Genomic DNA, 14184 nt, shown 5'->3' with positions numbered 1-14184 from the left:
TCTGAGCAAGGAAGTGTTCCCATGGAGAAGAGGCGTGGCTTCAGGGTGTTGAGGAACGGTGAAAGCGGAGTACACGCGGAAGGGCGCCAGCGCAGGGAATCAGAGACCAAGAGTGATGAAAAGTTATCCGAGCTAGCTGGGAACTGGCAGTTCAGCCCAGAGAGGAGGCCCTCACACAGAGTTAAAGGTGGTATCCCTACAGGAGAAAGCAGTCACGGTGGCAGGAGTGTGATTATACACAGAGGGATTGTTCAAATAAGTGAATACATTAAAAATAACGAGCCAGGCTTCTCAGTTAGAAAAGGGGGAAAATACTAGAACGAACTCTGTAGTGCTGGATGAAACAGAATTGTTAACATAAACTCATGGATTTCAATAGCCACGTGGATGGATTAATGGGTAGATCAATCAACAGCTAGATATCTAGATAAAGTACAGACGTAAACTCTGTGCCAATGCACGCATACACATATTTTCTTGCTCTGTCCATTTGACAGGCCTGAGAGCAGCAACACCCAGCGACACAGGCATCTGCTAAGAAAACAAGAGGTCCTGGAAGAAATGAGATAGCCCCAGGGTTGGGACAGGAGAAGTAAAAGCTTAACCTCGACGTTTTTTGTGCGTCAGAAAGCAGGAGAATATTACCATGATCAGGACACAAAAGGAAGTGGCTTCTCCCCACTAGACAAATGTGGGATAATGCTAGCATAAAGACAGGTGAGGGTAATGGGGTCTAACCCATGGATTAAAATAGGAACACATGAGTCCACAATGATATAATAAATAAGAAAATAAGTAAATTGAAAGTTAGAAGAGGAACAGAATACATGTATAGCCTCAAGCCAATTGCTTTTAAAAACTACCTACTACCAAAAAATAAAGAAAGAATGTCACAGTGGAGAAGCCTAGCAGACAAAATCTTAATGACATTATCCAAATGTACTCCATCAGTAACTGGATGAATCAAAATGGTACAGAATCTGGTAGATGTACTGAGAAGACTATAGCATCACTTCTGTGATATTTCTGACAAAGGAACATACCCTGAATCTACTGCAGGAAAAATTAGACAAACCTAAACTGAGGGAAATGCCACAAAATAACTGACCTGTGATCTTCACAGGTGGCAAGCTCATGAAAACTGAAGAAAAACTGAGAAAATATTCTATATTAAAGAAAACTAAAGAGACAAAACAAGATTTTTTGCTATAAATAACATTATTGGGACAATTGGCAAAGCTTGAATGCAGTCTGAAGATTGAACAGTAGAAGTGTACAAATGTTAATTTCTTGATTTTGATGGTAGCACTGCGATTATATGTCCTTATGTGGAAAAAGAATTTGGAAGGCAATGGGCCATCAGATTGCAACCTACCCTGATTTCAGTCAGTTCAGTTCAGTCGGTCAGTCGTCTCCGACTCTTTGCGACCCCATGGACTGCAGCATGCCAGGCTTCCCTGTCCATCGCCAGCTCCTGGAGTTTACTCAAACTCATGTCCATTGAGTCGGTGATGCCATCCAGTCATCTCATCCTTTGTCGTCCCTTTCTGCTCCTGCCTTCAATCTTTCCAGCATCAGGGTCTTTTCAAATGAGTCAGTTCTTCGCATCAGGTGGCCAAAGTCCTGGAGCTTCAGCATCAGTCCTTCCAATGAAAATTCAGGACTTTAGGATGGACTGGCTGGATCTCCTTGCAGTCCAAGGGACTCTCAAGAGTCTTCTCCAACACCACAATTCAAAAGCACCAATTCTTTGGCGCTCAGATTTCTTTATGGCCCAACTCTCACATCCATATATGACTACTGGAAAAACCATAGCTTTCACTAGACAGACCTTTGTTGGCAAAGTGATGTCTCTGCTTTTTAATATGTTGTCTAGGTTGGTCATAGCTTTTCTTCCAAGGAGCAAGCATCTTTTAATTTCATGGCTGCAGTCACCATCTGCAGCCCCCTAAAATGAAGTCTGTCACTGTTTCCACTGTTTCCCCATCTATTTGCCATGAAGCGACGGGACTAGATGCCATGATCTTAGTTTTCTGAATGTTGAGTTTGAAGCCACCTTTTTCACTCTCCTCTTTCACTTTCATTAAGAGGCTCTTTAGTTCTTCTTCACTTTCTGCCCTATTTAGTTTTTGTAAGAAGTCTCTCTGTATTGTATTGCAACTTTAAGTTTGAGATTGTATACACACACACACACACAAAAAGGCATCTCAATAATGTTTTAAATTCTTCAAATACTTTTCATAGTTTAAAATATATTTTTAATATTTAAAGTAGACTTAAGAAAAAGGAAAATTATCATGTATAAGGAGAACCATCTTATAGTGATAAAAATGTTAATTTATCAAGCAGATTTGATATTTTTAAAGGCATATTCAACTAATAATAAAACTTTAAAATACATGAAGTAAAACGTGACAAAACTAAAAGGAGAAATAGACAAATTTAGGTTGGGAATTATAGTGGGGAATTGCAACATGTCTCTCTGAATAATTAATAAGACAGTTGTCAAAACATGAACATTTATCAGCCAACCTGATCTAATTGACATTTACAGAACATTCTACCCAGCAATATATATTTGGTATATCTTCAAATTCACTGATCTTCTATTTGAAATATTTTAGTCTGATATTAAGTCCATTTAGTTACTGCTGGTACTAAGACAAATTACTGATTTTTTAAAACTTTGCTTTCTAATCTGACACTTTACCAAATTCATCTTATTTACAAGATTTTTTTTAGTAGATTATTTTACATCTTCTCAGCTTTATAATTTCATGATCCGTAACCAACTTTTATTCCTTCCCTTTTAATACTTACTCATTTTTTCTTGTATTACAGTATTGACTATATTTCCAGAAAAAATAGTTCCAAATAGTAGAATCAATATGCATTTTTCTCTTGCTTTTGAATGAAATCTATATTGTATTTCATCAATACACAGGATGTTGGCTATTGGTTTTAGAAACATATTCTTTATTACTAAGTACATTTCCTTTTATTTCTCATTTACAAACATTTTCTAAACACTTAAGAACTTTATCTGAGAGATGGTTACACAGATATACACATATGTAAAAGTTATTGAGCAAAACACTTACAGTTTATGTACTTCATTAAATGCATATATCAAAATGTTAAGAATTTTTATAAAGAAAGGACAAATACTCAGAAATAGACACTAAATCTATCAACTGCCTTTTTTATACCCACTGAGTAGATCATATATTCTTTGATCTACTTTGATCTTAGATCATATGATCCTTTGATCATATATCCTGAGTAGATCATTTTACCCTTTGCCCTCCTGTTGTGACTGCCTATCATATTATGAGATTACTGGGTGTTAACAAATCTGCCAAACAATTATTTAGTCTTCTTAGCTGACATGTCAATAGGTATTATTATCTCTTTCAGAGATGAGAAAACTGATATTGAAAGTGTTTAAGTAAGGAAGAGCATAAATTTAAGAGCTGAAGTTTAAGTCTAAAGTGACACAGAATTAGGGTTTTAACTCTTCCTGCATTCTGGCATAAATCATCCTTGCATACTTGGCAGAAGCCTTGCTAAATGTCACTGGTTAGAATAGAGTATAACTGAACAGAAGAAACAACCAGTAATTAATTAGAATCAGAGGAAGGAACTCATGTCTATCTGATTAAGCTATTATCCATTTAGGTTACTAGGACCAAGATGATTGTCCAAAGAAAAGGACACCAAACCAAGTAATTAGACTAAGAAGGCAGTCAGGAACCTTTGACTATGTTGCAGTTAGAAACAAATTAAGTTCATGGGAATGAAGGATTCTAGAATCAGGCCAACTTAAAGAACATTCTACTTTAGGTTGACACAAGGTAATAAAGTCCACTCTAATCACTGGTCTTGTACAGGAGAGTACTTGCCATATCAGGTGTTTGCCTTTCCTCAAACTGACCTTAGAAAGGCAGGTTAGACCTTATGTATTTGATGTACTTATTTCCATGCTGGGACTTGATTTAAAATCCCCATACTCCAAGCATGGCTTCCCTGATGGCGCAACAGTAAAGAATCTGCCTGCAATGCAGGAGACATGAGTTCAATTCCTGGGTTGGGAATATCCCCTGGAGAAGAAAATGGCAACCCACTCTAGTGTTCTTGCCTGGGAAATTCCATGGACAGAGGACCCTGGCAGGCTACAATCCATGGGGCCACAAAAGAGTTGGACACAACTGAGCGACTAAATGATAAGCAATCCAAGTATAACTTTGGACTGAGATAGATCAGACTTCATTAGATCTTTGTTCCTACTGAACAAACAATTTACACTTTAAAGATTTCATTTTCCTCCAATGTAAAGTAGGAAAAGTAAAATCACTTCATATGATTATTGTGAAAATCAACATAATATTTGCGAAAATATTTTACAGAGTTCTCAGCACATAGCACATATTCAATCCCATTTATTCCTCTTTTTCCTCTCTCCTCTCTAGCCTCATGCACTCCCCATGCCCCATTTAAGAGGGTGAGAGACCTGGAAATCTGACAGTTGACCACTTGGTCACTATAGTGTCTCTACCAAACTTCCAGCCCTCTTCCTGAGCACCTGCTTTCTCTATATTCCCCTACACACACTTTTCCCTACAGCTAAATTAATTAATATATTTGACATTAATTAACTAATATTTTGACATCTATTAGGTTAATTTCTGCTTATATATCCTTAGAAAACTATATATTAGAGTGGGTAGCCATTCCCTTCTCCAGGGGATCTTCCTGACGCAGAGATCAAACCCAGGTCTCCTACATTGCAGGCAGATTCTTTCACTGTCTGAGCCGCTAGGGAAGCCCACATACAGTGTCAAACTATTTCAAATGTTATTTTTTTTAATATATGCAAATTTGACTGAAATTTTCATAACAAGCAAAAGACGTCACAAAGAGTTAAATGATGCAATTGGAGGAGTGCAGGAAAAAAAAAAGAAAAATCAAAATGCTTTATCCAATTTAAAAATAAGTCCAAGTTTTCTTTATCGACAGAGTAAGATCAAGTCACTCCTCTATCGAAAATCCCCAGTGACCTCCTACCTTAATCAGGGTAGAATCCAGTATCTTTATTATGGCTTAAAAGCCCCAAATGACCTGGCCTCCAACACTGTTTTGCAACACATATATGCAGGCTTCTGACAACAGGGCTATAGCACTTATTCTTATAACTCCTAAAGGCTGTAACATCTTTTAGATCTCTACCTAGCAGGCCTGCTCATCCACTTTTATTAGGACTCTGCTCAAATATCTCCTGATCAGAGGAGCCTCATCAGCTCACTCTATTTAAAACAGGATATTTAGTTCACTCTTTGCCTACCCTGCTTTATTATTTGCTGTTATAATCATCCTAAGACAAAATATCATATGTAAGTTAGTTTATGCTCTGTTCGCCTCATGACTTTTTTGTTCACTGCTATATCCTCCCTACCTGGAACAGTCCTTAGCACATAGTAGGTGCTCTGTCAGTATTTAATTAATCAGTGAATACTGAATTCGTAAACATAGAACTGAGAATCTAAGTAAAGTACACTAAGTCCTCATAAGAAATGTTAATGTTAAAAAATAAGTTTCTTCTGAACAATGTTAAAATCTAAAATAAAATAAAACATAGCTTATACATGAAAAGTCATGACAGAGAAGGACAAGAGTCACAAAGTAGCTTAACACAGGGTGATGGTTTTATATCAGTATGTATGTATATGTGTAGCTGAATCACTTCACTGTACACTTGAAACTAACACAACATTCTAAATCAACTATACTCCAACATAAAATGAAAAGTTAAATTAAAAAAGAAATTAACTTAATCCATCACAAACTTCCTGGATTCTAATTATTTAAAACCTTACAAAGTGCTGCTTTGTGAAGAGAAATACACAAAACAATATGATTAACCCGTATAAAGGAGGCTCAATATTAATGTTACAAATTTTATGTTACTGCATTAAATTTGCTTAAAGAAATAATAAAAATAATTTTTAACAACTTAAAGTGGGATTCAAAGGTGTAACATTTTGCACATCTAAAAAAAAACTATAGACCCAATAACGAAGAGATATGCACTAGAATACATATATAATCTAAATAACATGACATAAAAAGATACCATGCAGTGGAAACTCAGTGGAATTCAGTGGAAAAGGGACATTTTGAACTCACTCCTTTTAGTATTTGACACATTAAATAAGGAAAAGGGGGAAATGAACAATGATTAATGAACATATCCCAAACTCTTCTTTCCACAAATAGGACAGTATAAATGATCAATAAGTCACAAAGAAATCTCAATAGTTTGGAAGACTAGAAATGAAACTAGGAAGTAATAGTGAAAGTTGAAAAAAAAAAAAAAGGCCAATATTTAGACATATAACAACTGGGTATTATCTTCGTGCTGCCCTGTAACATCCTAGACAGGATTTTCAGCCTCTTTGATGAGTAGACCACCAAATATGAACACCCACAAAACGTTTCTTGTGGAACAACTTCCCAGAGGGCATGGGTGGGTCTGATACTGCACAAATCTATCCATACCCCTAGCTTTCTCATTGTATCAGCCACTACCATACTTCTCCCAGGTAGCGCTAGTGGTAAAGAATCCGCCTACCAATGCAGGAAATACAAAAGACACAGTTTGATCCCTGGGTGGGGGAAGATCCCTGGAGGAGGGCATGGCAACCCACTCCAGTATTCTTGCCTGGAGAATCCCATGGACAGAGGAGCCTGGTGGGCCACAGTCCATCGAGTCACACAGAGTCAGACACGACTGAAGCAACTTAGCACACACCATACATCTCACTTCTTGGAGTTTCAAATCTTTCCCCTCTGTTAGGCAGAGGAGCTTGCCTCTTCTTCAGGGGACTGGAGGATTTAGGTGCTAATCTAAGCATTTAGTCATAGTTTATTTTTCCCAACCAAGTCGTGTTTCAATTTAAGAGGCAATCTGGTGCCATCTGTTAACCACTTTTTCCACTGTCTTATTACCAACAGAGATTGAAGACATTAAAACAACCCAAGAAGAATTCAAATGGTTTCCTCCCGCTCTGTTGCCTATATGATAATAGATTTGGCCAACCATGTGCTTAGGCCATTTGGACTTCCAGATCTTGGTGCTTCTTGCCCCTTAATTCAACAAAACCAGTGTGGTGCGAAAACAATCTTGGCTAAGGTGGTAGTGAAGATCACAGGCCTTAGAGTTGGGGTTTTGGTTTTGAGACTTAGCTGTATGACCTCATACAAGTTACTGATTTGTCTGAATCTCATTTTCCTTGCCTGGTATAAAGAAGGAATAAACATACAACTTGTACAGATGTTTATGAATTAAATAATAGGCTCATACACCATTTTTTTTTTTTACAATGTCTCCCTTTTTATGCAAAATGGCACCTGATAAGAACCTATGTGAGAAATGCAGACATGCTGGCCAAAACTGAGACCCACAGAATCAGAGTCTGCATTTTACCAAGACCCTTGGGTGATTCTGATGTACACAGAAGTTTGCAAAGAACTGATCTGGTCAATAACATATGGGAAAAAAAAAACTTCTTTCTTTCTTTTTTTTTTTTTTTTAAGAAAACAATTTCTTAAGAAAATTACCTGTTGATTTTCTCATATGTTAACATTTTATATGTGTTTTTCTCCTATGCTATTCAATACCTTGTTTTTTTTTTTTAACTAGGCAAACTTGGGAATTTCAATTCCTTCTTTAAAGACTTTCATTCATATTGAAAATATTAATAATAAATCAAATAGAAGAAAAGTCAGCCTATTCTTTTCATGGCCTTTGTACAGCCCTAGTTTTTTACCCAGGCAACCTCCAGTTTCAAGAAAATGTACATATTGTCAAAAGCCACGAGACAGGGACAAGGATTAACACTGAAATCTGCAGAAAAAGTTATGTCTGCTCGCAGTTCTGTGACACTTCACCAGGCTTTTCTAGAACACTCTTCTCAAGCTCTAAAAATACAGATTGATACGTTAACTTGTAAATCTGTGAAAACCAAATGATTATTATACAGAAAAGTTCGTAGTGCAATGCCCAGTGTATAATCAGTACTTAAAAAAATGTTAGTCATTTCCCTTCCTGTTTACACTTACTCTATTGTATTTATCTTTTAATTGTCTATATTCCACATTAGGTTGTGAACATCAGAGGGATGAAATTTATTTTTTTAGATATCTATGTCATACATATCTTTATACATACCTTTAACATACATACATACACATGTCATACAAACCTTCAACAAAATTTACCTACTACAGATAATACAACATTTCTATGTTTAGCTCTTTTTAGTACATTTAGGTAAACCAGGACCAATAACTGAGTGAAAGATTTATTTATTGAATTATTAGACAAATAATTGTGCAGCAAAATTAGGTGTCAGAAACTAAAACAGACAGTGGAGGCAAAAACAATGATAAGCAAAACCCCCACTTCTAGTTTAAAAAGGGATGATACATATATTATCTTAACCAGAATGCAAAATTAAATTGTGGTAAGACCTGTGAAAGAGGCACAGGGTACTCTAAGAATGTACTGAAAGAAAGTGAAAGTTCATCAGTCGGTCCGTCTCTGCGACCCCAAGGACCCCAGGGATCGAACCCAGGTCTCCCACATTGCAGGTGGATTCTTTGCCAGCTGAGTCACAGGGGAAGCGCAAGAATGCAGTAGGTGAGATAAATGTTAGAATTTAAGAACCGCTCAGCAAGATTGTCTTCTTGCCATATTTTCCATTGGTCTGGTATGTCACTATATTCTACCAATGTCCTTTTCACTTTTTTGGAATTTCTCTTAGCTTAGAAAATGTCCTGAGGCATCGCTTCCCGGAGACCATTGTTCAAATGAACCTTTTGTAAGATGTTTAGGTGTAGAGAGATGGATAGGGCCGCCGCCAGTGTCTTCTTCAGCCCTCTTAACAAACTGGTATTGATTATCCTGTCAGAATAGTTCACATACTGCCACTCTGGGAAGACAAGTGAGTCATAGAACAGTTGCGTTCAGCGACATTCGTGACATAATGGAGGTAGATGGGGGACACTCCGAGCTCACCCAGCTAAGGAGACAGGGTGAGCCTAGTGAGGCCATCAAACTTTCCATAAGAGGACACAGGTTTCATCCCATTGTGGCGTGATGAAGTCAAAGGAAAACACTTTTTCTACTGGAATTTTACTTAAATTATCTCCAGATGATAACCATGGCCCCCCTGCATCGGGAATCCCCCTGTATGCCAACACTAATTCTAAATTCGCGATTCTGTTTGCGGTCTACCAACGAGGAAGAGAGGTGAGTGGCACTCAGTGAGTCAAGGAATGAATTCACAGGACGTTCAGGCTGAGTAGTAACCGGCTGGGGCTGAAGCCAGGCCTTTTCGCGCTCCCCTAATTGATGCCCTACCTGTTCCGGTAGTAGTACTGCTGGGCTAAACTCTTCGACCGGGCTTGCAGCCTGGCTAACGTGGCCATAGCCTCGGCTCGCCCGCGGCACCTCCGGAGTTACTCTCGGTCTCCTAGGCAACCGGGCTAAACCATTCCACCGATCCCGGGGATTCAACTTTCGTTGACGTCACATTTCCCCCCAAACACACACTCTTTCAGCCTCCGGAACAGCAGAAAGAAAAACTAAGAAACTTTGATTATTAAAGATTTCAAGTTATTGGCCCCTCTCCCTTCTATGAGCAATAAAGAGGAGATTTTCAGAGAAAGAAGCAGAGGAGGGGGGGGAGGAGAACTAATGGTTGCTCCCAGCTTCCGGTTTCCGCTTGCTGTCGGCTTCCGGAAGCTCAGCTCAAAATGCTGAACTGCTCCTGGGAAGTCGCTGGTGGTGCGGTAGTTGGAGTCTGTTCTCGGGCCTGAGCCTCAAGGCCAGGCTCTTGGGTGTCGTTAATGTTCGGGGCCGCCGGGCGCCAACCGATCGGAGCTCCAGCCGCCGGGAACAGCTGGTGAGGCTGGCCACCCTGGGGATGGGAGATCCGGAAAGGGTGTGATGGCCGGGGGCCGCTGGACCTGGAATGGAAGGGGGAGGGAGTTGTGATGGATGATCTGAAGACCTGTAGGCCTTGCTCTCTTTTCGTTCCTGGGATGGACGCAGTTTAAGGAAGGCGTGGAAGTGTGTGCTAAAGATTTGCGAAGGAATACAGTCAATGCTTGCTGATTGCTTGTCTACTACACCACAATAATGTAGAAGGAAAGCTTTCTGTACGCCCGGAGCAATTCATTTCTTCGTTGACTGTTGACAAGAGGATTACAGAAGAATCTATCTTACTATAGGCATCATTTCCTCATTTTCCTTTTTAAATTTGCAAGATTGTACCAGGTGTTTTCGAAGATCAATTCCCAGAAATCTAGACTTCTGGAAGTTTAGAAGTGGAGGAGACTTTGCCTTCTTACCCCCTTTTTATGGAGTAGGCGTAACCTACCAGTTTCTGTCCCTTGAACGTTCTATTCTAGTTCAAATGAGATGTACATGGGATGTCCCCTGAGAACTTACAATGTCAGGGTTAAATTTAGGATTCGACTGCATTGTTATACCGCTAAACCACTTTAGAGTAATAAACTGCTTTGACTTGGCAAAGTTCTTTCACAAATTGCTACGTTTTATCTTTATGAGGGCTCTATGATAGGAGATTATCAGGAGATAGGATAGGAGATTAACAGAATATTTAAGGGACTTCTTCAGTGTTGCCATGCAGCCTTTAGCCCTAGAGCTGAAAGCTGGGTTTTGAATTTCTACTTGAGAACTATTTCTACTCCTGTTTTTCTCACAAGACGTTTTCCTCCAAGTATACCCAAGACGAGCAGTGAAACAAACAAAATTTCCACTGACATTCTCAAACATAAAGTTGAACAACAGGTGAAATGCAGCTGAAATGTGTCAGTCCATTCCTAGATTCCCCAGCAAATGAAAATCTGAGGGATTCTAGTAGTCAGTGACCTCCAAGAATTTCTTTTGCATCACCTATGATTGAATAAAGAATGTCTTGCTTAGAATGTTTTGAATGAGATCAGATCATTCTGTAGTTCATTTTATAATGAATAGACTTGGTTATGCTCTTTTGGAATTTTTTTTTAGTTGAAATATAGTTAATTTACAATATTGTATTAGTTTTAGGTGTTCAGCACTGTGATTCAGTATTTTTACAGATTGTACTCCATTAAACATTATTACAAAATAATGGAGATGGGGCAAATTCGGGGTATGAGGTTGAAATACAAGCTACTATGTACACAATAGATAAGCAACAAGGATACAAGGTATAGCACGGGATTATAGTCATTATCTTGGTTATGCTCCTTTTAAATACATTTTCCTGTGAGAAAAATAAGGAGCACTTTTTTTAAATGAGCATTTTATTTTAATGATAAAGTAATTAGCATAAAATAAAGCACATAGTTCTTAAGTGTTTAGTATTTTTAGTTTTGGCAGTTGTATATGCTGTGTAACCACAACACAAAGCAAGATACAGGACATTTCCATCATCCCAAGCACGAATCCCTCTCCAGATGACCTTTCTTAATGTTTCAGCATCTTTTTAAGAGGGGGAGACAAAATGTGCCCTGTAGATTGGCCTGCTCTTGCTGTAGTGATACTGATTTGTAGGATAGATGACAATTTAGTGGAAAAATATGACTTTTTAAACTCCTCTTCCTTCTTCTATCCAAATCATGGTTAGGTACCTCTTTGTAAGGGAAGATCATTTGGAATAGGAAGTGACAACCCACTCCAGTATTTTTGCCTGGAAAATTCCATGGACAGATGAGCCTGGGGGGCTGTAGTCCCAAGGGGTCACCAAGAGTCAGACATGACTGAACACACACACACACCCTTTTTGTAATATAGAGAACCTGCTTTCAGTTCTCTATTTTACTTGAGATGGAATACATCCTTTCTTATGGCATCAGAGTATAACATAGTGCCTAGCATGTTATTGGTGTTTTTGAATGAAATTCTTGAATTATGCCTGATTTGACAGAATGAGTGTTCCAGAGGTTTAGATCCTGTATATTCTAGTTTATCTGTGCCACTATCTTGTTATTCAGACTTTCTTAATGGAATTTTCTTTTTCATTCATTCATCAGACATTGACTGTACTATACATGTGTGTTTTATTCCAATGACGAAATCTCAGTGCCAGTCAGGATGCTACTTAGTTGGTGTAGTTAACTGGTGCCAGCTTTTGCGTATATGTCATCTCATGTATTGGATTGCCAAGAAGTTTGTTCGGGGGCTTTTTCTACAGTGTTATGAAAAACCTGGGTAAACTTTTTGGTCAACCCAATAAATTTTTTGAAATAGGTGCTGTTATTCTTTGCATTTTAGAGAAGGCAAGACAGGAGCAGATATTGTTTAAATAAATATTAATAACTTACCCAAGCATCATATTTGCAGTATTATTCTAGTCTATCTGGGCTTCCCTTGTGGCTCAGCTGGTAAAGAATCTGCCTAAATTGCAGGAGACCTGGGTTCAATCCCTGGGTTAGGAAGATCCCCTGGAGAAGGGACACTTCTAGTATATCTAAAAAAAAATTTCTTAGTTACCTTAGTGTACTGCCTGTGTGTCTGAATGAGATACCATATCACAAGGAATATATAAACTGGAAAGCATATGCACAGGTTTGTTAACTTGGCCTAATGTAGTTAACTCCCACCTTGACTTCAACCTTTTCTCCAGTGTCTAGGTTAGTTTTTCAATTTTCAGGCACCAGGTGGGTAACTGTAGAGGATTTCTCTCTTTCTTAATCTTTTGTTAAAAAGATATTTTATAAGTTAAAAGCCTAAGGAAGAGAAGCTTTATGCAGTTTAAAAAAGAAAAGCTTTATACAGTTTTAAAAAATCCCATGATTATTGTGTGTGTCAGGAAATATGTTTTTTGTACAAGTTATTCTTGTAAGTCTTGATAGTTCATGTATTTATAAAATCTTTATAGCTGAAAGTGTCTGTCTGCCCTTCCTGCCACCTCATACACATTTTTGAAAGTAGGGTCGAAGAGTGAACTAAGTCAGAAGGAGAATGACAGATGTATATTAATGCACACATATGGAATCTAGAAAGATGGTACTGATGAACGTATTTGCAGGGCAGCAGTGGAGACGCAGACATAGAGAAGAGACTTGAGGACTCAGTGGGGGAAGGAGAGGGTGGGATGAACTGAGAGAATAGCATGGAAACATATACACCACCGTATATAAAACAGGTAGCAAGGGGGGAGTTGCCGTGCGACACAGGGAGCTCTCACCCCAGTGCTCCGTGACAACCTAGAGGGGTGGGATGGAAAGGGAGGTGGGAGGGCTTAGGAGGGAGGGGACATATGTATACCTGTTGCTGACTCATGTTGTTTTATGGCCGAAATCACAATATTGTAAAGCAATTATCCTCCAATAAAAAAAAAAGAACGTAAGGTCTAAAAAGTATCTCTTGGTACTTAAAACGTTAACCTGCCTTTTCAAAATTGATTTATTTAATGAACAAATCACACTTAGAATTTTACATGCAGTTACTACTTTTTACTTTACTAGTAATTTTTATTTAAAGTCAACTTTTGAGCTTTTGGGAAAGATTTTAAAGCTTGAACTCAACAAATTTTTTAAGTTAATTATTGATAATGTAGTTATCAAATCATTATTGATGTATGAAGCTGTAGTATCTATTTGTTTCACTTTATGTGTCTTTGCTTTAAAAATAATCATGACAAATAAACTATATTGATTCTGGACCTTTTCTGCTATAATTTCATTTCGATTCGGTATTTTGATTTCTTTAGGTCTGTAAAACTGCATAGTGAAAACTTTAGGTCTGGAAAACTACTTTTCAATAACTGCTTTTTTTTTTTAATCTGACCGTTTGTTTTAGAGTCCATTTCATACTCTTAGGTTTGTCTCAGTCAGTTTTCCATTTCAATTTGAAATCTGAATTGTCCAAATTTTCAGTGAAGACATATTTTTCCTTTGTTATTTGTTCATTCATTTAGTCCTTGATTGATTTGTTCACCTAGCTGTTGTTTAGTCGCTTAGTCTTGTCCGACTATTTGTGACCCCATGAACTGTAGTCTGCCAGACCCCTCTCTGTCCATGTGATTTCCTAGGCAAGAATTCTGGAGTGGGTTGCCATCTCCTCCTCCAGGGGATCTTCCCAACCCAGGGATCAAACCCAGGTCTCCTGCA

At 38.2% G+C, this 14184-nt stretch overlaps 2 protein-coding genes across 8 annotated transcripts in view; one reads left to right on the top strand and one right to left on the bottom strand.

Annotated features, from left to right (window-relative positions):
* Positions 1 to 9513, bottom strand: part of SPATA17 (spermatogenesis associated 17) — a 233922-nt gene extending 224409 nt beyond the window's left edge. For 3 of the 4 annotated variants that reach the window (XM_065936726.1, XM_065936727.1, XM_065936725.1), the window contains exon 1: positions 9422 to 9513. In XM_065936726.1, the coding sequence (XP_065792798.1) occupies positions 9422 to 9489 (68 nt within the window). In that variant the 5' untranslated portion in view covers positions 9490 to 9513. The remainder of the gene's footprint in view (positions 1 to 9421) is intronic. The other variant, XM_065936728.1, reaches the window with a different exon arrangement.
* Positions 9514 to 9801: 288 nt separating this feature from the next.
* Positions 9802 to 14184, top strand: part of GPATCH2 (G-patch domain containing 2) — a 195245-nt gene continuing 190862 nt past the window's right edge. For all 4 annotated transcript variants that reach the window (XM_065938338.1, XM_065938339.1, XM_065938336.1 and 1 more), the window contains exon 1: positions 9802 to 9965. In XM_065938338.1, coding sequence (XP_065794410.1) covers positions 9910 to 9965 — 56 coding nt within the window. In that variant the 5' untranslated portion in view covers positions 9802 to 9909. The remainder of the gene's footprint in view (positions 9966 to 14184) is intronic.

Source organism: Muntiacus reevesi, chromosome 5, assembly GCF_963930625.1.
Source record: "Muntiacus reevesi chromosome 5, mMunRee1.1, whole genome shotgun sequence".
Classification (NCBI taxonomy): domain Eukaryota; kingdom Metazoa; phylum Chordata; class Mammalia; order Artiodactyla; family Cervidae; genus Muntiacus; species Muntiacus reevesi.
Note: the sequence above shows the minus strand (reverse complement) of the source record. Positions and strands in the feature narration are given on the sequence as shown.